Below are 27,334 nucleotides of genomic sequence, written 5' to 3'. Positions count from 1 at the left end.
TACCCACCTATTCAAATTAGAGAAAAAAAGCTCAAATACACTTTTTGTATTGCTTCATGATGTTCTAATTTGTCTTTTTATCATAAAAATTTAGAAAAATATATTTAAATTTTTACCCGCCCCAATTTAAATAAATAGTTAATATTGAAATTGAAAATTGAAAAATGTATTAAGAATTAACTATTTTTAAAAATTTGGAAAAAAAAAAACTTTTCCGTGTATAGCCAATATCTTCAATAGAAGTATTCGATTATGGTCCATTTGCTGGTATTTTCACTTCACATGGGTATAGAGTAGGCTTAAAACAATGGAAACCAAATGAAAGTGGTATTTTATATTTTGTTTATAGCTTAACAGTACACGATCAAATATATTGGAGTTTCAGATTGGAACCTTTATTTATTTGCTGTAATAGGAAACACAATTTTCACATGACTGCATTTATAAAGCTTTCTGCTGCATTAGGTTTTAGATTGATGAACGTGCCATAGAAAATGAGTTTGGCATTTGTTGGTCTGCAAAATGATTTACCACATGAGCATGTGCAATGGCTTTTATGGATCTTTCGGCATTGTCTACTAGCTTTCCACGGATCTACCCAAACATGCCAATTCTAGGTGCGCATAGGCACAATTCAAAGTTCACATATTTGACAATATCAAAATAAAGTATACTTAAAACTGACTACAAGGACGAGCAAAGCAGAATTTGTCAAATAGCCTCAACGGTGCCTAGTGTGGTGTCGTGCTGCCTCATGCGATTTTATTCTTCAATTTCAAACCCAAAATTTCCCATTATGTAAAGGTTGAGGGATCACGCGTTCCTATACTGTAACCCGAATTAGCAATGTACATCAGCCACAAACCTTCAACATGCAGGAGAAATACACGAGAATAAACGGTTTCGAGATAACTTTACCTTCAAAACCAATGAAAAACAATCCAATTGGATTTCAGAAGATCCAACCGAAATCTAATAATCTACTTGAAGAAACAATGGGGGATTTTCTTATACATTACAGATAGGGTACATCTATTTGTCAAGAGGTCAAAAACAACAAAATAATTCATCAAACTGAATGCCTAAACTGTAAACACCTTGAAATGAAAAAAATTAATTAGAAGATTATAAAGGTGGAAAGAATGATTTACAAATTGTTTCGGGAATACAAACCTTAGAGGAATAACAAAAATGGCAGGAAATAGTTAGCTATCTTCACTCTTGCTTTCACAATCTAATCTAGCCACCGCGTGACTCCGTCATTTTCCCCTACAGCAGCCAGAATTTCAATGCGTACATCCAAAATAGCCTGCAGTTTTGCAACCAAATAGAGGCATTCAAAAGAGAGAGTAGGCTCATCAGAACTTAATGCCATGCCTTGGCCATCTAAGTGGTTTTACGCATAACTAAGTTTAAGCTCAAGAATTGTTCAGAACAGGAAGCCAAGACAGTTTATACACAAATTTATTTTGGTACAGAGTCGAGATAGTTCATAGAGGGATTATAGATCCCTTCACCATAGTGAAATTTTGGTACAGAGTTGAGATATTATGCTGCACTTATATGGAAAAACAGAAAGTTCACTTACCAAAGGATTTCGACAGTTAACTAGCCTGCATTCCTCCAATGAACCTTCCAACATCCAACTCTCCCACACATCAAAGCTGTGACTAGCAAAAACAAATTCCATTCTTCTATTAATCTGCAGGGTCAAGAAAAAAGGTTGTCATCAATCCCATCCACTTAATTTAGTCAATAATTATTCACAATGTTGTAAGCAAGTCAAGCTTCGTGCTTTAGTCAAGCCAAGAAGTTATCAGACTAAAAATTCTCTTGAAAGGAACTAATTTTTGTCAACTAATGCATTCAGAAATATAATAATCAGGAGGATAAAGCTTATCCTTTCATTCAACAACCTATCCAGAGCTTGATTCGCAGTGTCTAACATCAATAAAAATAGCTCTGTTTTAACTGAATCATCAGTAATATAGAGAGTAAGCATGCTTTAGTAATTTCAACTGTTTGAAATCATTCATGGTGCTCAGGAGAAGTCTCATCCGCAAAAGCAACTGGATTTATTAGCTAGTTGTTTTGCAGTGAATCTCCAAATATTAGCTGCCACTGATAGTAACAAAAAATAGCAGGTGAAGAAGCATTAGAGGTGCACTCTCTAATAGCTTCATCATCTAGGATAATGAATACCTGCAATAACTTTCCACCAGCAGCAAAAGAACGCAATCCAATAGTGTCCTGAGAAATACATCAATACAAAAACATCAATTTATTTGAATTACTTTGTATGAAAATCAGAATAATGATGACTATCTGCCAGGCAAACCTTGCTTCTAAAAACGACAAGGAATTGAGCTGCAGGATCTCTTTTTGTTACATCTGACATGGCATCCAGGAGCCATCCACCACCTTTTACTCTCTGTCTTGAGACATGAAGTGCAAGGCGATCTCTTGTATGTAAAGCAATAACATAACCATCTTTCAGCAGCTCAACAGACTTTCCACTTAGCTTCTTGCTTGAGCTCATAAATTGGTCAGAAGTCGACTCTTGCATTGACTCAGTCGGTGTTTTCCTACTTCTTGAATCTTCAGGAGATGCAAATCGGGAACTGGAACTCAACACTTGATCTGTACCACTCATTGTAGCCTCATCTTCTCGATGTGACGTGCTTTGTTTTTCTAGTTGAGAAGGATCGTCGGGTTTCTGCATAGACTTTTGACGGCCATGTCTTTTCTTTGCCTTCTTACCTGATCTACTGCTCCGTCTTCCTTCAGACCTTGCAGAAGTAGTTTGAGACAAGCCAGAACCCTGAGCCTGGCTAGAAGATTCTGTTGGCTGATTAATACCTTTTTTGCTGGAGCTTTCTGGAGTTGCATGAATATCATCTGTCAAATGCTCACCAACAGAAGTCGGCAGAGAACTTTCCTTGCCTTGTAAGTGAAACTGTTCATTTTCATCACCTATTTCACTTCCTTCCTCATCAGAGATGGCATCCTTTGGTATAACCCCATCAAAGAAGAAGGATTGCAATAAAGAGATGGCCTTATCCCTTACTTCCATCCACACTTCTTCACTGTAATCTGCACTGCGTGGAAGTATCAATACGTTGGGCATTTCTTTTACCTGAAGCAACCATACAAAAGTAAGACTAGCATCATGTACCCTGGTTTTACAACAGAACTAAATTTCTCCTAGTTCCTATTACAAATTGTAGCATAAGGCATAAAAATTAAGAACAAGGGGTCATTTTGTTTGCTTCTAAAAAACATAGCCTGATAAGGCAACACAAGTTAATTATATTCTTAACAAAAAGAAACCATTGATTTACTGCTACAATAACTCTCTTACGTGTGTTATGTAAGCAGAAATTTATACATATTTACCATGCATAATTTCTTATTACTTCTTTTGTTTATAGAGAAGTAACAAATTCTTTGAAGGTACTTCTAAGAAAGCTAACAAGAAGTTAGTCGGAAACAAAAAAGCATTAGAATATCCAAGAGAAAGCAGGTGATTGAAGTTTTTATAAGAAAGCTAACAAGAAGTTAGTCTTCACTAGAGCTTCAATTTTTTACAAGTATCGTAATCCATCTTTTCCTTATTCTAGTCTAGACTTTTTTAGGAGTCCGGATTGTATTATCACGAGATGATTTTGTATACCTTAATCTCTTGAGTCGTAGCCTTAATTGTGCGTAAGCTCTTGAGTTTTAGGTTCTTTATAGCAACTGCTTGTGGTTTTAATATACTTTACATTCATCAAAAAAAAAAAGTATGATATTTGAAGCCGCAATGAGCATAAGCATAAGCATTTAGTTAGAGTTGCACCTCTAATCTCAACAAATTTAATTAGAGTAACACCAGGAAAAAAACTTAAATGGAGGCAAAGTTGCTATTTTTCTCAAATATTAGGAAATTTCCAGGTTTTCCAAGAAGGAAACTACGATGCAAAAAACTGCACATTACACTTTTTTCCTCCTCTCTCCCTATGCACCTAAATGTAGGTACAAACAAAGATGTGCAACAGTGCCAACACAGTCAGGCTGGTCAGAATGTAAGCATACTTTTCTTTACAATTGACACATTTAGCCAAATGATTTGGTGTTAAATCCAGCATAGAATCTCAAACAAACTGCTCTTCTCCAAACAGCAGAAGGATTACAATGGAACAGGTTGAACACAGAATGTCATCTATAGCATAAATTTTATAGTTCACGGCTTCACACCATCTTCACGAGCCCTTAATAATACATATCAGCATAATGTGACTGATAATTACTAATGCATTGGTAGATAGGTAATGCCAGCTAGGCAGCTACGTGCATACCTATAAAATTAATGTGAAGAAATAGCAAGTGCATGCAAAGAGACAAGCAAATAATAAAGATGCAAAAGATACCATTTAATTATAGTCTTAAGAATGATAAATTCACCACTATGAACACAACATACCCATGCTTCCATCCATTGTGGTCCTTCAGCACCATCCAAAGCACAGCCAGCTAAAGTCTCATCTATCAGAAGCTGCTTCAAGGCACAATCATCCAATAGCTGACTACTACCCGTATTCACAAGAAAGGCCCCTTTTAAGAAGATAAATGTTTTTACTCCCATGTAAGTATAAACAAGTTCAACTTAATTTTAGTTATATTTTAAGTGCTGGAAGTAGCATAATGCACTCGTACCTGGTTTTATATGCTGCAAACACTCTGCATTTAAAATCTGAACTGTTTCGTTTGTTAAAGCACAGTGAAGTGAAATTAGGTCACTGGCAGCTAATAAATCATTAAGAGTATCCATCCTCCGGGCTGCAGGTGGAAATCTTAGGGGAGTTCCGCTTACTTTCCCTTTTCTCTGCATACACATAGTCACAAGTTCAGAGAGAGCAAAAGCTAAAAGCTAAGACAGTGCAACCACAATTATAAGGGATTGAATGTGAAGATAGTTCTTATAGAATAGCATTTTTCCGCAACTCATTAAGCTATTTTCTAACAATTGCTGATAGGCATAACACATACAGTAATAGAATCTGATCCATTGTCATTTCCCAGCTAAGCATCAAACACATTCTCAATCAGTCATTCGGTTTCCCCATAACACAGAGCAGTAAGATTCTACAACTATCGCATCATTATCGATTTTATTTGTACCGAATAATGAATTTCGTTATCTTTTACTACTACATTCTAACTCAATTACATTACGTTGCCAACAAACACAAAATTATATGAATAAAATATTCACATTGTAAAACACAAACCTCGTGTACATCAAAATAAAGCACACTCATCTTGAAAGCCAAGCTTCTAGTAGCCAATGACCGAGCCGATGCAGATCTACCAACAATCCCCAAAACCAAGCCTCTACACCTCCTCATTCCTCTACACAGCGGCTGCACTGAGCCAAGCCAACCCGAAGCCGATAGCGTATGTCTAGATAACAAGTGCGTTCTCCGTAACAATCCAAGAAACAGAGCCATCACAGTGTCCGCGATCTCCTCAGCACGCGAGGTATCCACGTGTACAAGCCGGAGACCTAAGTCGGCAGCGAGAGCAGAGTCGACAGCACGGTCAGCTGAGCCGAGGCATAAAATGAGCTGATAAGGACGGAGCCGGCGCTGCGCGGCTCGAGGCAGGTAAACAAGAGAGTGAAGAAGAACAGCAGCAGCTGATTCAATTTTTCCATCGGCTAAACGGCTGAGAGGAACGTGTTCGACGACGGCGACGCCGGATAAGAAGTCCTGCTCGACGGCGCAATCGTCGATGCAGTTAAGAGTAACGACTAACGGGAGCGGTTGCGGAGAGGTGTTCCGGTGAGACATTGTAGTAGAAGATCTGAGATCGTTAGTTGTTGGTGTCGTCATTGTGTCGTGGTGGTTGTTCTATGGTGGTGGTGGTTAGGGTTTAGTGATGTAAATATGGGGCATTTCTATGGGTTTTCTGTAATCCAGCGCATTTCTTTTGTAATTTTGACTGCTTGGCTAATACAATGGCTCCCGTGCTCCGGGAGAAGTTCAAAATGTACCCCTGTTAGATCTTTTATTTTTTCTGATAATGCCCTTTTAATCTTGTGAAATTACAATTATGGGCCTAATTTTTGTCAGTTATGCTATTCGAATATTAATGAGATATATATAGTACAACTACGAGTATATTATGGACCACTAAATTACTCATGAATTGCGTAATCTTAGTTTTCAACGGGCTTCTCTTTTGCCTCTCCTCTAGGCAAGCTAAACAGAACTACATAGATCATAAGTAAAGAATTTGTATATTACTTGGAATAGAACTAGGATTTCAACTTGGGCGGAATTACTCGGTATCATAGTCGCTAACTGGAACAGCCATACTGTTGGGAGGCCGGCAACCATCGTGTGGGAGGTGAACTCCACGTTGTAGCACTGGTCCTGGACGATGATTCCGCCAGTGTTTATATCTTCCCCCACTTTATGAATTTTTTTTAAGTCCCTCAGCATGAACGATTAAATCACCACAAGATTGGGCAGAAGTGAAAATTGGAAATGGTTGCTCTGTTTGATAGCGCTTTGAGCTTTGAACTTTACCTTGCGGCAGAAACCAGCAATTATTAAGATCACGATCACATGTAGTATTATGTACATATATAGATATAGCTCTTAGATAGAAATGGAAAACACTGTCCATTATTCCCACAGGTCTACTTACAGATTCGAACAAATTAATGAAATATAAACATAAACAAACAGCATTATAAGCTTGATTACAGGGGAAACTAAGATTTATTTTCAAGAGAACAGGTTAAGTAAAGAAGAAAAGGGCGAGAAACAGAAAGAAAAGAAAAAACAAAAGAATTTGAAAAACTACCACCCCATTTTCTACAGAACTCGCTCAATGATGACGACGCATATTGTTTGAAGAAGCAAACCGATATACCCCACACAATCTCGTGTTTTGCTGCCGAACATGTATGTATTTCCTCCCTCCTGCTTGCACGCTCCAATCATCCAGATGTTGAAGCAAATCGGGGATGCAACTAACTTCCATGCGAATCAACAAATGCACGATGTAACGTGCAGCTATTGGATTATTACCGGGAACTTTTAGCAAAAGCTCATATGTTCAATGCAGGCTCATCTTATGAAGAAAAGATCGAGACTACCTTACAAAAACACTGTGCACTTTGTTACTCTGACCTACCAAAACTCGTACTTTTAACATATCAGCATTATTGTATAATGTGTTTCTTATTTTCTTTAGCCCCGTGTTGAGATCTTCAGACTTGCTTGAAAATCTGAAAGATTCCATATTCTTTTATGCTGATCCATGACAGCGTATTACTGGATCAAATTTATTCAGCTCATATATCAGAAAAACCTCCTCCTGAAATTCCTTGTAGTTGCTTGATATGAACGCATAAGCAGTCCAACACCTACTCCAATCCCAAGGCACATCCCAAGTCCTATTCCAACACCAACTCTCACGCCAGCATTAAACCATGTAAGTTGGCCATCCTCGCCATAGTACATTTCATCTGGGTAATATCTGTTTCCAATTTTCTCTTCTGAATCATAGTCATCACCTTCTGATTCAACAATCTGCATCAGCACCCAATGAGAATAAGCCAGTCAGCAAACAGTACATAACAGATAGAAAATAATTTGTTCTAGGCAAAAAGGGAGGCATCAGCGAACTCTTCAACTTCGAAAAACATAGCATAACCAAATCAGTTTTAAGTTTAACTAATGCAGTGTGGATCAGCATCTAAATCTACTAATAGCAAGATTAATTTAAATCAGCATGTGAACAAATGGCATTCCAAGATGGGGAATGCAAAAAAAATTCTGAAAAACTTTCCAGATTGTCCACCATATGGGGTTGTTACATGGTTAGGATAATTAAACATGTTTGCTTCACTAAAAAAACACATTTACATGATTTACTAGTTTGCACATGCAGAAGCAACACATTTACATGAATTACTATTGCACAAGCAGAAGCAACCCATTTACACGAATTGCTAGTTTGCACCATCAGAAAGACTGGTACCAAATAGTTAGGCTAAAGAAAACAGCAAAAGCTTTGTTGATTGATGGAATTAAGCAACCAAAAGTCATTAATCATGAGAAAGAAGTGACAATCACTAATCTACATCCTTATATAATCCTAGCCTCCTAGGCTATATTATCCACACACTAGTCTCAGTTTAAGAATATTGAGTTAATTTCTTCTAGTTAGTTCCCCAGCGTCATCGATTAAATATTACTAATTACAAATAGGCTCTCACCCAATACAAAAATAGTTAACTTCCTCTTGCATTATCTCATAACAGACAGCCTACAATTCTTCTTCTTCTAAAAAAAAGAGGCGGGATATATTGTCCAGTAGTACCCTAACCCCTTCCTAATCCATACCCCAGCTTTCAATCAAGACAGAGAAAACCCTGCACTTGCTAGCCCTATACACGAATTTTAGAATTCCAAATCACACATCCAACTAGCAATATATGTAACTGATAACCCACATATAATACAATTCTAATGCAGCAAAAAACCAACCATAATCCTAAATATACCTGAACTTTACGGACTCGAAGTGACGCATCACCATTCTGAACCTTCTCCATCTCATCATCTTCAGGAATAGCATCAAGCATTCTATGCCTCGAGCCTCTCCTTCTAGGACTCACCAATATCGTCTTAGTCAAAATAACCGGCACACCACCGCAACATCCTGCAATATAAACCTCGATCGCCGGCGACGAAACCCCCATCTTCGGTTGAAAAAACACCGAATTACCCTCTCCAACAGACGCCGCCATATAACATTCCATGCTCCAACCTGTTTTCGAATCACTACACCATGTCGGGGACTCAATTCTCTCTAAAGAACCGCATAAGAACAAATCTTTATTATCCTCTACCACCTCGAATTCAACGGCCCCCGTTACCCTAACACTGTCGGTGCTAACGTAGGTAACCTCTGACGATTCTTTATTAAGACGGTCACGGCGCAAGGTAACGGTGGCGGAATCCGCAGCGGGGATTCTTGAGCCGTTGATTTCAAGTGGGGTGCTGATAACCCGCCGTAGATGACGGAGTGTTAGATGATCCGGTACGCTTTCGATCACACACGGTGTGATTCTTACGTAGAACAATCTGATTTCGAACCACGACGATGAATTGGCGATTAGATTGTAGGAATTGGACGATTCTTGCTCTTGAATATCCATCGAATTTGATTAATACAGACTGGGAATTTGTATCGTTGGAATCATATGGGAATTAAGAAAGAATTTTTCTTTGTTTTGGATTGATGTGGAGAAATTAGGGTTTTGGATTAGAAATTTGAGAAAATTTGGTTTGATTAATGTTTGCTGGTGGAGGAGAAGATATTTGGTTAAGTTTAAGGATTTTCTATTAGTGTTGATTTAAGAATGTTAAATATAAAAGTAGCACAGACCAAGTCAAAAGGAGATGCAGGAAATTAGCAGGTACTTAAATAACGGTGATTTAACGTGAATTCATCATCCCACACTAAAATACAAAAAATAATATTCTTTTAATATCTCAAATTCATTTGATGCTTGCTCATTTAATATTTATATATTTTTATAATTTGTTTTATAATTTAATATTAATACTTTTTTTATTGTCAAAAAAAAGTATTAGATTTCTGATATTCTAATAAACATTTATTTTATTAATATTTGGAGGATTTTATAAGAATCAAATTCATATAGAAAAAGGATTTAGCAATATATTAATATTCAATAATTTTTATATTTTATTACAAATTAATGTAGAATAAGTTGACTCCCATCCACTCTCTGCTTTATACTATTAATAATATTTTACTAAAAAATAATTGATCTATTATTTTTAAAATATATTATTACCCGAAAGATTTAGAAAGTAAATAAAAATTAATTAATTAAATAATATAAGTAAGAAATATCTATATCTATTTGGTATATAGTTAATGAAATATGCAACTTTAAAGCAAAAATAAATAGAGAAAATTTTCTTCCCCAATTCTTCAATAACAGTAATATAAAATTTAAGTAGATAGCTGAATAAATTTTAGTTTCATTAAAATATTCTTTTAATATAAAAAAAAGTGTTCTCTATGTTAAAAGAATATTATTGAAAATACTATAAGAATTGTACATATGTGCTGTTGTATAGCTAATTACTTGTAGCTCTCTTAACAAAATATATTCTCTTAACAAACAATATATGTAGCATCTTTATAATAAAAATATTAAATAGTTTGCACGTTAAATCTTGAGCATTCGTGTAATTAAATAAATTGATATGTTTAAAAAACATGAAACATGTTTTTTAATAAAACATGAAAGTTGTTGAATTATATTTTGGGTACTGGACTACTATACTATTAGTCTATATGTGAAGTCTAAAAACAAGTTTTACATATTTATTATAGATGAACTATGTAGTGATTTTTATTATTTAATCTGAAAAAATCAATCAATTAATCACGGTCAACTAAATTAATAGTAATATGTTAAATTTGTGATTAAATTGTTAAAAGCTAGTAATAAAAAATGGCTTAAAAATCAGTAGCGATATAAAATTATACTCCATTATTTATTAAGTAATTTTTTTTCTGTTTTAGGAAAAGAATTATGATTGCTCTATTAGTATTACTGTACGTAAGTGGGTGAGTGGGCGCATGAATGACACGTGGCTGGATCCGTACGTGGCTGGAGCTAACGCCGTCAAGTCTTCGTAATAAACCGACAATTCTCTTGATGGGCCAAACGAGCGCAAAAGCCCATTAATTTTGCCTATATGGGCCAACTCCACTGCGTAAATCTTCCAATTGTGGCACAGATATCATCGATTACTTTAGGGCCCAATATATCACCATTAGCCTTTCTTTCTTTTTAGGGAAAAGTGGCTAATAATCACCGACGGTCCTCGACTTTTACCCTAAACTCCCTATACTTTCAAAAGCTTCCCTAAACCCTCCAAACTTTATGGCGGCGCTCATTCACGGTCCTTATAGCAAAAATACCCTTACAAAAAAAATAAAATTGGCGGCTGGCGGCGCCACGTCATCTTATATATCAGAAAAAATTTAAAAGCCCAAAACACCCTTAAAATAAACCAATCAAAACAAAACCTAACCAAACTAATCAAACCACACTTAATTAAAATCTAACCATTCTCATTTAAACCAACCACGCTCAACCCGGTCAACCACCCGCCGCCGCCCGCCGCCCTCTGTTGCCCGCCGGTCATCTTTCCCAAAATCTGTTCTTGAGAACAGATCTGTTCTCGAGAACAGATTCAAATGGTAGCAAATCGTCATTTGTCCGATCCGCTGCTTCTCTCCTCATTGCTCGCCCTTACTCAATCGACACATTTTTTTTTAAAATAAACATGTACAGATTGTGCTAATTTTATCGCGTTGCACCTTCAAATTATGCATTTGTATAGTTCAGTCAGGTTTAGAGATTTTAATAGCTGAATTTAATTAGTTTTATTGTATCTGCAGAAATGGAATTGCAGTTGTCCCTGACCTTCTTAGAATTATGGAACGAAGGCTATCTGCTATTGAGCATAGGAGTGTTTATCTTACCAATTTCATAAACAAGGTAATTGCATTTTAATTTCCATATTAGTTTACTGTTAGCGGAGTTTTTTACTGGGTCATTTTATTTCTGAGTTCTTTTATAACTTAAAACTTGCCTTCTTGTCTCGGTGCATCTCAGTTCTTACAATTAAAAGTTGACAGTCTGTGAAATTTGCTTTTTTGTGATTATGTAGGAGATAGATGGTTTAAGATCATTGATGAATGAATGTCCAGAAGATAAAGACATGATTGACATGGGTTGAGTTTTATTAAGTGTGGTTGGTTTGAATGAGAATGGTTGGATTAGTTTGGTTAGGTTTTGGTTTGATTGGCTTATTTCAGGGGTATTTTAGGTTTTTAATTTTTTTTGAATTTTTTCTGACATGTCAGATGACGTGGCGCCGCCAGCCGCCAATTTTTTTTTGTAAGGGTATTTTTGTCCATAAGGACCGTGAATGAGCGCCGCCATAAAATTTGGGGGGTTTAGGGAAGCTTTTGAAAGTATAGGGGGTTTAGGGAAATTTAGGGTAAAAGCCGAGGACTGTCGGTGATTATTAGCCGGAAAAAGTTGAAAAATACTTGATTTTGTTAAAATGATCTCAAAAATACTTATGTTCGTTTTTATTTGCGGACAATACTTACAAAAGAAAATAAATTGCACCTAGCACTTGATTTAATAAAATATTAAACCTAACACTTAAAATTTTATTTTTCTAAACCCTAAACCATACTAAACCCTAAACCCTAAATCATGTTAAATCCTAAACCCTAAACCCTAAACTTTAAACCATGCTAAACCTTATATCCTAAATCAGGCTAAACCTTAAACCCTAAACCCTAAATCATGCTAAACCCTATATCCTAAATCTTAAACTCTAAATCTTAAATCATGCTAAACCCTAACCCTAAAATCATAAATTCTAAACCCTAAAATTTTAAAATCTAAATTCTAAATCTTAAAAAAAGAGTTAAATGTTGGATAAATAAAAAAATGGAGTTAAATGTTGAATGAAATAAAAAGGTTGGGTTAAGTGTTGGATGAAATAAAAAGGTGGAATCAAGTGCTGGATGAAATAAAAAGGTGAAATCAAGTGTCAGATGAAATAAAAAGGTGGGATCAAGTGTTGACAGAAAAAAAAAAGATGCTCAGGTATTTTTGGAATTATTTTTGATAATCAAGTGCTGAGTGTAATTTCCTCTTCTTTTTAATTGCTGCAAGTAGGGATGTTCAGCGACCGTACCAAACAGAAATAACCTAATTTGATTTGACATTATTATATAAAATTGTTTATTTGATATTAGATAAAAATAATAAACCTAGCTAAATTAACCGAGCCGAACTAAAATAATTAAGTTCTGTTAAAAAAACTAAAATAATTAAGCAAACGAACTAGCTTAGCTCAAGTTAAAAATTATAAATCCTTATAATTCAATTTGGTTTGATTTTAAAAAATATAATATAATTTGATTCCGTTCAATTTGAAGTAATGTACATCCTTAATTATAAAAACATAATTTATTTTTAAACGCTTTATAATGTCGCATTATCTGTTGTTACATATGATAATGATCCAGGTCTAATATACCTGATTTTTTTAGATAAACTTAATGTAGTCTGGATTTGGTTCGAAATGTGGTATTAGTCCCAAAAAAAATTAATAAATTGAAATTATACGTATTTGGATTGAATCAAACCTACGTATTGCTGACTGCTGCAACTAAAAATAAAAGTCTAAATTTATATGTAAAAAATTAAATTTAATATGTATCTAAAAATATAACATCTTTAATAAAATGGAGTAAAAATAATCAAATCTAAAATAATAAATTTGAATAAAAGGTTTTATTATTAGTCTAAATATGTGGAAATTTGATCTGGATTAACATCTAATCCACCACGCTCTAAAACATCGTAAGTTCGTAACATAATCTCAAATTTAAAAATACATGTAAATCCACATAATTCGTAAAAGATAGTAGAAGGTATGAAAAAACCTTTGATTTTTTTAAAAAGTATAAATTAGCTCATCTCTTTTATTTTTTAAGCATAATTAAGCCCTCATATTTTTAAAATTCAACAATTAAACTCTCATTATTTTAAATTTAAATAAATAAAAAAATTTAGTTTACTTTTGAAACACTCACCTACTCCAATTTTCAGTAAATATTTTAAACGTTACAATTATTTTTGAACTTTTTTCATATATAATTATAAGAGACATGTCAGACATTAACGAGTGTTTCTAATGATATTGGACGAAAAGAGTTATTTATTCTATTTAAAAACAAAGAGGATTTAATTATATCTAAAAAAAATAAAAAAGACTGATTTGTACTTTTATGGAAATTATGAGAGTTTTTTTTGTATATTTTGTCTTTGTAAAACGTCAATCGTGGGCCTCACCCATTTGTCAGTAGGAGATAGGCCGGCTACACTCATATATTTTTAGCTCAACAAGATTGATTGATTCCTTCCTGTGTCATTGTCCCTAACATAACTTTACCAATTCACTCATTTTTCACATCATTTCATCCTACTTGGATGATTTTACACCTGGATAATGGATACATTTTTTACTATAATAAGTTCCTTTTCTTTTTTTCCTCTCATTTAAGTCCTAAGAAATTTTACCAAATAAAACAACATCATTCGTTTTTAGTTGCATCTCTTTGGCATGGCCTCGATGACATTGCCACATATAACATGATAATGGATGATAATTCTTTACCATAAATGAATTAAAAAGTTAATCAGTTGATCACATTCTAACTAATAAATAAATAAAAAATAACTAGTTCCAAAAATTGAACTGCATTTTCAGCTTTTGTATTTTTAAAGAAAAAAATTATGTTGTTAGAATACCTCTTCCAAGCTACAAAAAAGTAAAGCAACTAAGAAAAAAAAGGGAGAAGTTTTTCAAAGATTACATGCCTATACATCGCCCATCCTAACTAAAAATATAGTCAAATCTAGTGCCTTGACCATTTTGCTTTATAAATATAATTAAAATATGCCCCTCAACTTGCAATGTGTTTTAAGTCGTATATGGTGAGGGATTTGTTTAGAAATTAATGCTATGGTGTAAGACTGTGAGTTCCATTAATAGCAATTTAATTGATTCTAAATAGATCTAGAATATGGAGTTTGGGGAGTGAGAACACTATTCTAGGGGGAGGGGGCTTAACAATCTAATTTTACATGTGCATAATAAGTCAAAATTTTGGCTTATTTCTCAACTCTTTTCTATGATAGATGGTTAAAATTTTGGCTTAACGTTTTTTTTTTCAACACAAATATACATAAATAACCTTAGTAGTTAGAAGTTAGATTCTAATTTTAAATTAATTTTAAATCATTGGGTTCACTGAAATCTCTGAATAGTTTTAGCTATTTGGGATAGGTCTCACTGGCAACGATTAATGTTAAATTAAAGTTATAATCAATAGAAGATATTTTAAATTTCAATTTTACTATATTTTACTACTGTAGTAGCACTTATCACTTCAGTAATACTCCCTCTGTTCCATTCTAATTGAGAAAATTTCCATTGCACATTGTTTAAGAAATTTTAGTAACTTTACTTTTATATCCTCGTATTATATTAAATGCTTCACCACTTTTTAGAAAAATGCTTTTGAAATGCATTAATTGATGAGGGTAAAAGAGAAAAGTAGTGTGAAAAAATATTCTATAAATAGAAGTTTTCAATTAAAATGGGAGATCCAAAATAGAAAATTTGGTCAATTAGAATGGGACGGAGGAAGTACATTTTTTTCACTATTCTATTATATTAATTAAAGCTACCATAATTTAAAATCCTATTTAAATTCTTAAAAGAATGTATCATGAATTTCTAATGGTGATGCAATAAATTATTCAAACGGCTAATTCAATTGTTTTATATTTCAAGTCCATTTCATAAGCTTATGAATTTTAATCAATCAAAACATGAAAATCAACATTATAGGTTCAAATATCAATGTTGGAATATGCGGAAATTAATTAGGATCGTTCTTGACATACCTTTTGTCGATTCCACAAATTTGATTGAACTTTATGCACTAAGTCTCAAGTATTTTCACAATGGAAAATACCTATGTTTCACCACCTAATGTACCTATTAACTGTGTATAGTTGATAGAGAATTGAGTTATGATTCATTAGTTAATTATGTATTTTCAATACATGTATATATAAGCAACTAAAAGGTTTCATGAACAAGTATAACTCTTCATGAAGTTACCACTTTTTATAGAGTTGCAACCTTTTATGAAAGGTATTGCACCCTTCTCTTACATATCCATATAGTCAATTGGGTTCGGGTCAATCCGTCATGGGCGACCCGGTCCAAATATCAACACATTATAATAAATTTATAATGGTGAATAAGTAATGATCAAATAGCTAATTTTAGCAAGGATATAAACCAAACTCACTATTAGTTGAGTAAGTTTTACTTTATATTGAACTAATTGATAATGTATGTATTTTCATTTAGTTGGAGCATACATTTAAACACTTTGAAAAATTATTTTTTGTTTTCATCGATCTTTTTTTTAACAGAGATAGGATTTGTAGTGAATTCGGGCTAGAGAATAGTTAAATTCAGAAAATCAGAAACGAATTGAAAATTAAATTTTTGAAAAAAAAATTATGAATTCGCCGTTACATATTTATAAATCAAGAAAACAAGGGCAATAATATTTTATCACAATTTAGCTAATTGTTGATGGGATTCAAAGGTAGGCATAAAACAAAAGGCACAAGGAGGTATTTCCGTTTCGTTTATTGTCTTCTTTGAAAATTTTGGAGGGATTAAAAATATGGCGGGTAAGGCTGCTAAGTGTAACGGTATAGTGATGGGTAGTGCCACGTGTCAATAATGTGATACAACTAATGCTTTCCATTTCTAAAGTTACGGCGGGGAAGAGTAGTGGCGCAGTCATAAATCTCAAGTTTACGCCGCCGTGATTGTAAAAACTCGCACCTGTATTTTGACGCCTCTTTCGCGGGACCCACACTCTGCATCCTGGATTCTTCCTCTTCTCTTTTTACAACCTCAGCTGTGTATACGACACGCGCTTCCTAACCAAAACAGTTGATCTCTGTAAATTAAAGTTTATTTATATTTCTTTTTAATAATCATTGTATTTCCTCTCATTTTATTTTTACATATTCTCACAAAATTCATCAACATAATTTTTTTGAATAATTGAGGATGTAAAACGTTTGTGGAAATATTCGAACTCTTAATCTTCCACATTGCACTTGCACACTCTTTTACAGTTTAATACATATTTTAATTTTTTTTTTTCAATTTTCTCTCCACTAGACCATTTTTTTTTTGAAATTCATCAGATCTCATTAAATTGAATAAGAAATTCGGGATAATTTGAAAACTAAACCCGATGACCTGACATGAAACAGACAACATGCTGCCTGATTCGCAGACCTTACTTACGAAAATAAAAATAAATTACTAACTGTTTCGCGAATTAAGTGCAGTATTCAATCACTCTTCGTTCAAACTTCTCTAAACACCCGCAAACTCACAGCATCCGATTCAATCAACACTTGATATAACTCCTTTTAAAAAAGAGACAACAACTCCTTCTAAAAAGAAGACAACAAACCTTTCACAGAGAAAGGACAACAAACCTTTCATAAAAAAAGAACAAAGTAAAACATTCATAAAAAAGACAAACAATAAAAAATAAATAAAACTAATATAGCTCATATGCGAATCTATTTTGTTACTGAAAGATCTTCAATCTATCGTCGCTTCTTGATAATTGAATTGCTCTTCGTGATAAATTTTAATTTGTCAGAAAAATGAAAAAGAATTGGCTATTTATTATATTCTATGAAATTAAAATAACATAAATAAAAGGGTTGGCTACCGTCAATAGAAAAATTAAGCCATTGACGGCTGCCGAAAAAAAAATAAAAAAAAAGCTCCAGGCGGTTAGGATTTGTTAGAGAGAAAAAAAAAATGATCCACGTTATCTTACCATTTGTCTTGTTAGGTGCTGCTTTTTATGGGATTTTGGCCTTTTTTTCTGTTTACTTTGCTAAGAATTTGGACAAAACTATTCTAATTTTTGACTAGCATAGTAAATAGAAGGCTTAATTCCTTAAAAAACCCTCACCTTGTACTTTTTTTTCGTTTATACCCTGACCTTGTAAAAACACCATTTGTACCCAGTTTTTGGTTTTTATGTTTCATCCCTACCCAAAAGCATTAAATTGTACTCTTTTCATTTGGAAAAGAGTTTAAAACATACTTTTTTCTATTTCAAAAAATACAAATAAATCCTTAAACTAAAAAAATAATCAAATACATCCAAATAATTAATTAATTTTTTTAATTTTATAAAATAAAAAAAAAATTAAAAAAATTTATTATTATTTTTAATTTTTTGTCGGAAATATTTTTAAATACAATTAAAAAAATTTAAAAAAAGTCAAAAATATTTTTTAAAAAAATTATTATTATTTTTAATTTTTGTTTTGAAGATGGTATTTTTGTATTATTAATAACATTAATATCTAATTAGTATATAAGTTAAAAATGAAGGATTGTTTTAAACTCTTTTTCAAATGAAAAGAGTACAATTTAATGCTTTTGGGTAGAGATGAAACATAAAAACTCAAAATTGGGTACAAATGGTGTTTTTACAAGGTCAGGGTATAAACGAAAAAAAAATACAAGGTGGGGTGTTTTTAATGAATTAAGCCTAAATAGAATTCAACCAAATTTTACTAATTATTTTTGTTGGTTTTTTTTTTGTTTTGAAAATAAAATTGCTCATCCATTGTGGTATTTCATGTTGATAGTGTTGCCTTCTAGTTGTCATGTTTTAACTTTGATATCCACTTCATACACTGTTCGGCCATGGAGTAATATATAGATTTCTTTTCTTTTTTTCAATTAAATCGGAAGTTGGAAACGAGTTATCGCACCTGAACATCTTAATTAGATTGCCATTCTCTTAGCGTCGACCTAAATTTGGTTTTACCGTTCCGCCACTGTTGTCACTATAATTAGCTGATAAGCAAAAATAAAGAGCCGAATTCCACCTACATGTACTAAACTAATTAACAGCATACTTGTAAAGTGTATCAGTTACTGTTCTGTTGCCTTCTTGAAGATATGCGAGCACGGAAATGCAGTTGAGAAGTATAATTGAGACATTGCAAATCATTCATACATAATTTGCCAAGGAACCTGATGAGACTTGGTGAAAAGCAAATTAACATCATAATGTGAGTCATATTTAAACCAAAAAAATTGCTTCTCGTTTATGGTTTTCAACCTCTACCAATGCTTGCTCTAGTTGACTATAAAGCAAATCTATGCTACTTCCTTCCATTGCACTCAAAAGATCTTCCTCTGATTCAGGCACTTCGCATAGTTCTAATGCAAGTTCATTGTCATCAATGTCCTGCTCTGTGGCAGAAGCTGAATCTCCAAATTCAGTAGATAATCCTGAAGACTTAAAAAATGAAACAGTTGAAGTATTTTATCATAAGGTGATAAGGGTAAATTTTAAGGATAATATATAATTATAACTTATTTCATAGAAGTTTAAAAGTCAATTTTTTTATATGGTGATTTATACACAATCAATTATTGTTCTTTAAATAAGAATGATGAATAGATTATGAATGTGTTTTAATTTCTAGATACAGTAAACTTATTATTTTATTTTCTGATAGATTTTGAGTTTCATATAAAAATAAATTAAGATTATTTTCAGTAATCTTATAGAGTTGCATTAAAAAGTCAGGTATTTCATTTCATGTTCATTCAGTGAATTGAAAAGGCACCATAATCCAAATCATTTGATGATCAAGTAGTTCTTGTCCACAATTTACATAGTATATTAATTTATGTACATTAAAAATTAATTATTTGTGGTCCAACAACGTGTTGTCCACGCCCCTCTAAGTCGCGTGAACCGTTTACATTTCCGGTGGTTATCGTAGCTGAGAAAGATGGACTTAAATAGAGCCACTTCACTAACACTTAACACATCTTCAACATTCGTGCACTGTTTTTACTTCTCTCTCTACCTTTAAATTTTCTCTTTCCTATTCTGCAATTCTTGTTTTGATTCGGATTTTAGAGGATTATTATTACAGTACAGTTAGGCCCTTCCAGCCCATCTTTTTCATTCCTAGCATTATTCGATTTCGTCTCCGCCTCTCTTTCTTTTTTCTTTTTATCTTTTTGTTCCTCAAATCTCATCTCCTAATTTATTTTTCTCTGGTTTTGATCCTAAAAAAGGCAGCCCAAGAAATGAAGGTTTGATTCCTTAATTTTCTCCGAATTTGATTCTTTACTATTATTTTTCGTGGATTCTGATTCCTGGTGTTTTTATATATATATAGATAAGATTCCGACTGTTAGAGTCTCAATTGTTAGTTGTTAATTGCAGAGGCGGGGTTTAAACTCACAGCCTCGTGCTGTTTATTAGACTGAATCAACACTTTCCTTCAAGTTCTGTTTCAGATTTAATGCATTAGTGGGAGAAGAACAATTCTGATTTATAATTTGAAAATGATTAGACTAATTTTAGAGTAAAAAAGGGGGAAATCAAGTGGGAATTGGTTTGATAATGTTGGTGAATTTGTTTTTTATTCTTTCATTTGAAAACAATATGAACAGATCCGTCTGATTCATTTGATTGCAGAAGTTTATATTGAAATTGGATTTGCATGATGACAAAGCTAAGCAGAAGGCTTTGAAGACAGTTTCTACACTCTCAGGTATCAATTTTTTTCATTAACTTCAGAATTTCATCTCATCATCTTGAACTGAGATTTCTGGCACAAAAGCTATGAAACTAGCAGAAACTTAATAGAAATTGCCAAGAGAAACAGAACAGATCTTGTTTTTTCTTGTTTTTTTCTAATTACTGTTATTAATTGTTTTCTGTTCTTTTGTCTAAATCATATTTTTGGTAAGCTAACAGACAAACAAAGTGAATTTAGGTAATGATTTAAAATTTACCTAACATTCCAAACGACAATAGAAAAATAAGTTTACCTAACATTATTCTTGATTTTCAGGTAAAGATTTATCACTATATGACTATTTACTTTAGTCTGCTGGTGATTAATATAACTCCACCTAATTTATATGCAAAGATATTGATCTTCTATGTAGCACGGAAACGGATACATATACGTAGAATTGGGACAGTTTGATACGGACATGGCAAAATGGTGTTAATTTAAGGTTTTGTATGTTAAAAATGAAGTTCTGTGTTCGACCGCCAAATTTCCAACACATTTCCAAAACGGAACATGTTGATTGAATGAAGTGTTCGTGTTGCTTAGTTCATCTGTTTTACTAATTAAATCAACAATAGAAGTATCTTATTGCAGTGTTGTTTACCAAACTTTGAGAAGTTTCTCATTTTTGTTATAAAATTATGCAGGGATTGATTCAATTGCCATGGATATGAAAGAACAGAAAATGACAGTTATAGGAACAGTTGATCCTATAACTGTAGTGAGCAAGTTGAGAAAATATTGGTCGACGGATATAGTTTCCGTCGGACCGGCGAAGGAGCCCGAGAAGAAAGAGGAACCGAAAAAGGAAGAACCAAAGAAAGAAGAAGAGGCTAAAAAAGAGGAACCAAAGAAAGAAGAAGAAGCAAAAAAAGAAGAGCCAAAGAAAGAGGAAGAAGGTAAAAAAGAGGAAGGTAAAAAGGAGGAAGAAGGTAAAAAAGATGAACCGAAAAAAGAGGCGGCTCCGCCTCCCGACCCGGTTCTTGAGATGGTTAAAGCTTATAAAGCTTATAATCCTCATCTCACAACCTACTACTATGTTCAGAGCATTGAAGAGAATCCAAATGCTTGTGCTATATGCTAAGGTAAAAAAAATGTTTTAGCCTTTTTTTACTACTACTGGTGAAGGTTTTTGATCTCATCAGTACTCAATGTTGTCTTTTAAGAGCTAAAAATTAGCTAAGGAGGAGAGGAAAAACCTTGTATATAGATGGTGATGCCTCATTCATCTTATTCAGATCATAAGTAATGTGTAGAGAGAATAAAGGAAATTTTGAAACTTTGTTTAATATAGTTATTATATCACCCATACTCTTTGTTTATCTCAAATTTTAGCCAATCTATACGGTATATCCAGCATCTATATCGAAAATGTGATCGGATCATTTGTTTGGTTTATTATATAAAGAGCAAATTACTTTAAGGTAATTCACATTTGTCATAATTGACAGTTTGGTACCTCTTGTTTGAAAATCAAACGATTTGCTACCTCAGTTTTGATTTTGTAAACTATAAAGCCTTTTGTTAGTTCCGTTAATAATTTGAAATTTATTTTCAAACGATTTGGTACCTCAGTTTTGATTATATAAACGATTTGGTACCTCGGTTTCAATTATGTAAACGATTAGATACCTCATTTGTAAACTATTTGGTACCTCACATTTTATTCTGTTAACGACTGAGTACCTATATTTAACAGAAGGGTCTTATAGTTTACAAAATAAAAACTGAGGTATCAAATCGTTTGATTTTCAAATAAGGGGTATCAAACTGTGAATTATGACAAATGTGAGGTATCTTAGAGTAATTTGCTCTTATATAAATTACATCAATCATCGATTCAAACCATATTGTCGTATGAGAATCCATCGTATTGAGTCAGATCTTCGGAGTACTACAGATGGTATAAATATTGATGTGAATGCTATATTGTTGAGTCGAGTCTCAAACTCTTTTTTTTAATTATTTTATTAGCAACGAGAGATGCAAACACCTAATTATGGATGGATTGAACCCCGACCTTTATGATGCCTATAAAGAGGGAAATTTGCACTAACCGTCTCTGAATTATCTTCTCTCTCAAAACAGTCTTTAAAACTATTTTTCTATCGTGATCGGTTATGAAAGAGAAATAATTTAAAGATGGCTAGCATAAATTCTCCCCACATTGGCTATCATTTTCTTTGATTGAATAAGCACTAGGTAGACTCAAGGAGATTCGAGGTGGGTCATAACGGAGTAGTGGGTTTGATGTTTTAAGATCTCTCGTCTTCTCCTAAAGAAATGTAGGGTTAGGAATTCATAAAAATTTGTGGGTCTAATCAAACTCTTAGTATATTTTGAGGCATCAGCGGATAAAATTATATGGTCCACCTGCATTGGGTCGGTGGCAGTATGTGATCATGTTGTGAGTGACTCTTTCTCTCTTTAGCATGCCACTGTTTAGTTGGAAAGCAAAATTTAGCCTATGGAGCTTTCTGTTACAAGAATTTCTTGGTTTTATTACAAATATTTTTATTTTCTACTTTTTTATGCATTATTTCTGACTACATCTGTTTTCAATTGCTTTTGAATTCCAAACATGTGTTTTTTTTCTGACTAAATTATAGTGATTGATCACCAAGAGTGACAGTTTAGTTTTTAATTGTACTTCCACCAAGTAATAAAGAATTACTAATACATTATTTATGAGATTATTCTTTGATTACGGTTGTATGGGACTTATTTATTTAGCTTCGTGCAGTTGCCAAGTTGGTGTTGGTAGGGATGAGCAAACGATCGGTCGGTTGAAAAGTGATCGTTTTAATCAAAAATAAATTATTTTATTTTTTTGATTAGACCGAGTGAATTATTAATTTTAATCGAAAAGGATTTGATCAAAATCTAAAAATGCAAAATAAACCAACTAAATTTCTTAATTAATTTGGCAGAATATAAAATAATAATTATTAATATATTCGATAATTTCGGTTTTGGTTTACCGAATCTTTAACATTCTTAATCGTAAGTGAATTACAATTATTTTATTGATCAAACCAAATTAATTTTTTTACCAACCTTATTAAAAATAGATTAAAAAAACAGTTAATTCAATTTATCCGGCCAAATGATAATGAAGTTGCTCAAACTCTCAAGCTCCATTTCATACAAAAAAAAAACAACATATAAGGGTGAAACACAATCAATCCTCTGCCCTCTATTCTCTCAACATAGCCACATGGTGACTACTTAAAATCCTGTTTATACTTGTGATTTAAAATTTTAAAGTACAATTGCATGTTAGGTAGAAAATTCAAGCTGTATAAATAGTACTGTATTGCATGTTACTTATATATATTTTTCATGAATTATGAATGTTGATTTTGGTTCAAATGAATTGTTTAAAATTTTATTTATGAATTAAGATAATTTGATTTGATTTTAATTTTGTGAATTTTATTAAGTACTCCATAAATTAAATTTAAAATTTAGAGTAAAATTAAATGAAATAAATGATAAAAGCTAATAAGACAGTGACGGCTATGGTAGTTCTAACCATAATCCATCCACGTCATTGCATACTCATCGGGCATTGACAATTGTGACATGTAAAGCACCATCTACTTGTTCTAATGACGTAAAATGCCATTTTACATGCATGTAAATTTTGATTTTTCTTTAAAGAGTACTCCGATTTCAATTTAGAACAAATGAAAACGATAAACGTAATTTCAATTTTTCTTTAATCTCAAATATTATTTCACATTTTCAAAAACTGAATTTTTTGGCTCATCAAACAAAAGAAAGGGCAAATGTATGCACATGAAATTTTAAAATTTGAATTTGAATTAAAAGGTTGTCTAATTATTTTATTAATTTAATGTGTCTATTTAATTAAATATTCCAAGTTGTAATTTGATGTTTATATATTACCTAATGCAGCATGCTTAGAAGTAGAATAAGAAGAAAACAGAAAATGCATGTCTCATCATGTGGAACCTTTGGACGATGAACTGTGTTGCCTCTGCATACGTAGTAATGGAGAGGCTCACTTATCTAATACGTGTCGATTCTAGGATGATTTTATAGTCCAGCTCTTAGGTAATTTTTTTTTAATTCTGATGTTTATAAAAATTGGATCAATTCGCATCATTTTTATTTGCAAAAGAATGAGAAATTTAATCTTAAATTTAATACCAGTTTCAATTTTTTTTACAACATAAATAAACTACTATTATTTAAAAAAAATACAATTTGAAGCATATATTTTAACCCACCTCGTTATACTATCTTACATGACATGCTTTTTTATAGTCAATTTCTATCCAAAAATATATGCTTCAATTTCCTCTTTAAATTAATACGTTTGTTTGTTCCGATTATAAAACCTTTAAATGTTTTATATTCAGATTAATTTCCACTCAATCCGGATAGTTCTTTTGCTGGAGGTAAAACTCTGATCCAAATTTTTAAACGGTTGTATATATAAGCACGGTTCAAACTCCCGACCTCCAGAAGACATCTGCGCCTTGGGAGTTACCGGATCCTGAATTGATACTCCTTACACAATTAAAACTCTAATTAACTGCAATTTAGAGCAGTATCTATTTAAGACTCTCAAAATGAAAAAATGAATCAAGCTTAATTTTATGAAGAAAAGGAAAAGGCCTTTTCCTGGAAAGAGGAAAAAGAAAAGGCAGTGGAAAGCATCTTTACTTTAAGATTATCCAAATTGAATCTCATTATTAATGATTTTATGAAAATTAAACTAAATTCATCTTTAGGTGCTAAATTTTTAGAATTTTATTTATTTAGTCATTTCAAACTTTTACCTTTATATAATTTTTATATTTAATTTATTTTAAATTTTTGATTCTCTACAAACTAAAAGAGTCGTCCATTACACTTGTCATGAAACGCGTATACTAAATGTAAGTATTCATGATATATTAGTAAAAAGTGTCACATCATCAAACTTTAAAAATGGCTAAATAAATAAATAACATTTAAATAAAAAAACCTATTGAATATAATTTTTTAAAATGCGATCACATAAAAAAACATTAAACATTTAATTATTTTTAACGTGAAAACTGTTAATTATTTAACTGCGATTAAGCTGCATGCTCATAATTTCTATCCATAAAACATCTACTAAATAAAAAACAAATTATATAGAGACCTACTGAATAACAAAACAATATATTTTGATGATTTAAGCCTTAAAATTTAGATAACAAAATATCATAATGAGTATACGTGCAAGAAATATCCACCAAGAAATTTCCTATCAATTCATATAAAAACCGAAAGTGTAACCATATCGACAAATTGCAGCCAGAAACCTAAAAAACCGACCCATCATCTTTATTCTTATACCTGAGGCTGAGCTGAGTTTTGCTGGTCCTTTCTTCTTTTTTCTCACTAAAATAAATAGCTACTTAATCATAAATTAAAGGGTCACCACACCTTTTTGATGGCCAAGAAGAGACGTGTAAATTAACACCTTATACTCATTAATCATGTCTAATACAAATCCTTAATTCTTCTGTATACATTTGCTGTATTTATGCTGTTATTACACGTATCATAATTTCTTTTTAGTGTATTGTATTTATATTGTTATTAGCTATTACACGTATATATCAGCTTTTGGAAGCTAGCTAGTAGCAGTTTGTGTGTATAAGTTGGTATAAATTTTGATTAAAGATGATAATCATTGATTAGTGCTGTGTTTAAGCTAGAAATATACACCTAATAAATTTTATTTATTTGTAAAATAAATACTAAATTTGAGTCACTATAGCACAAACACATATGTCACTAGTCATGGATTAAGTCCAAAATTCTTTTGTTTGCTTGTATTAGAATTCTTCCTGCTTCTATTTTTATTTATGAGATTTCTGTAATCGTATACATTTTATCTATGTTGGTATTTATTTTGTGAAAAAAAAATCAATTTTTTTAACTTCAAATTTAGTAATTTATCCAAAAAACTAAAAAGTAAAAACTTATTACTTGGAATATAAATTATATTGGTAAATCTAAAAAAATTCAGACATCATAATATATAATTTATATATATATAAATTAAATAGTTATAGATCATTCCTTGCGACAAGAATGTCCCTGTTGCTGATGTACATCTTTGCCTTTAATTGATATTATTATATACTCCTTAAACATGAAAATCCCTTATCTAATTAGGATGAAGTAGGTATAGAAATCCATTTTATATTTAGCTCTATAATTTAAATCAATTAAAAATGACGTAACTATTTGATTTGTAATTACTATAGTATTTTTTTTGTATTCACTGAATTTGTCACTTTCAAGACCTAAATAATTGAATTATTATATTTTAAAGTATACATTTGGTCACTGAAAAATCTTCATAAAAAGCCAGAAACAAGCTTATAGATAACTCAATTAATTGAATGCGATTAATATTTTTTCAAAACCATTATTCTTTTTTCCACTTGTAGAGCAATCAGCTAATACTTCAAGATAAAATAAAGTTGAAAACAAAATGAAATTGTCAGCAAGTGTAAACACGTATGAATAATGTGAAGCTAACGAAATTAAATTGCATGGTGCTGCCGTTGAAATTAATGGGGCAGTAGACAAGAGAAGCACACGCAATTCCATTTTTCTGGACATGGCGAAAGATACAGAAGAAATTAACTTCTTATAGACTTATCATGCCTTGTCAATATTTATTATTATGTTTGGTCGGTTTTGGTGACATCACAAGGATTTGGCTGCCCAAACCGACAAATAAAATTGACATTTTAACATTAATTATATGTTCTATCCGACTCATCTTCAGTCTTGCCTGATCACACCACCTGAAAATACATAAACACACAACTGTATATATATATATGTATACAATGTGTATAGGGGTATATGCACTATTTGGTATAAACTATTTAACGGACCGAATTAAATTGATTCGGCTTTTAATAT

The 27,334-nt window shown here is 32.2% G+C and overlaps 3 protein-coding genes across 6 annotated transcripts; 1 reads left to right on the top strand and 2 right to left on the bottom strand.

Moving 5' to 3' along the window:
• Positions 1-369: 369 nt before the first annotated feature.
• On the bottom strand, positions 370-6,072 carry LOC126686301 (C-terminal binding protein AN). Of its 4 annotated transcripts, none has more exons than XR_007643885.2 (8): positions 5,271-6,072; positions 4,696-4,864; positions 4,463-4,593; positions 2,339-3,136; positions 2,203-2,250; positions 1,589-1,702; positions 1,174-1,309; positions 370-918 (listed from the first exon to the last, which is right to left on the bottom strand). XR_007643885.2 is itself a non-coding variant. In XM_050380341.2 (7 exons), exons 1-7 carry the CDS (start codon positions 5,871-5,873, stop codon positions 1,235-1,237), a joined length of 1,938 nt encoding a protein of 645 aa, XP_050236298.1. In that variant the 5' UTR covers positions 5,874-6,072; the 3' UTR covers positions 985-1,234. The 4 variants fall into 4 exon arrangements, 1 of the variants encoding a protein (XP_050236298.1); XR_007643884.2 differs by having other exon boundaries at positions 370-828; XR_007643886.2 differs by lacking the exon at positions 370-918 and adding an exon at positions 985-1,032.
• Positions 6,073-6,644: 572 nt separating this feature from the next.
• On the bottom strand, positions 6,645-9,534 carry LOC126686302 (uncharacterized protein At1g01500). Its single transcript, XM_050380342.2, has 2 exons — positions 8,561-9,534; positions 6,645-7,583 (listed from the first exon to the last, which is right to left on the bottom strand). Exons 1-2 carry the CDS (start codon positions 9,215-9,217, stop codon positions 7,353-7,355), a joined length of 888 nt encoding a protein of 295 aa, XP_050236299.1. The 5' UTR covers positions 9,218-9,534; the 3' UTR covers positions 6,645-7,352.
• A 10,083-nt stretch (positions 9,535-19,617) lies between these two features.
• On the top strand, positions 19,618-21,708 carry LOC126653983 (heavy metal-associated isoprenylated plant protein 39). Its single transcript, XM_050347986.2, has 3 exons — positions 19,618-19,895; positions 20,284-20,359; positions 21,034-21,708. Exons 1-3 carry the CDS (start codon positions 19,890-19,892, stop codon positions 21,468-21,470), a joined length of 519 nt encoding a protein of 172 aa, XP_050203943.1. The 5' UTR covers positions 19,618-19,889; the 3' UTR covers positions 21,471-21,708.
• The last annotated feature ends 5,626 nt before the right edge of the window (positions 21,709-27,334 follow it).

The sequence above is a fragment of the Mercurialis annua genome, linkage group LG6, assembly GCF_937616625.2.
Source record: "Mercurialis annua linkage group LG6, ddMerAnnu1.2, whole genome shotgun sequence".
Lineage (NCBI taxonomy): Eukaryota > Viridiplantae > Streptophyta > Magnoliopsida > Malpighiales > Euphorbiaceae > Mercurialis > Mercurialis annua.
Note: the sequence above shows the minus strand (reverse complement) of the source record. Positions and strands in the feature narration are given on the sequence as shown.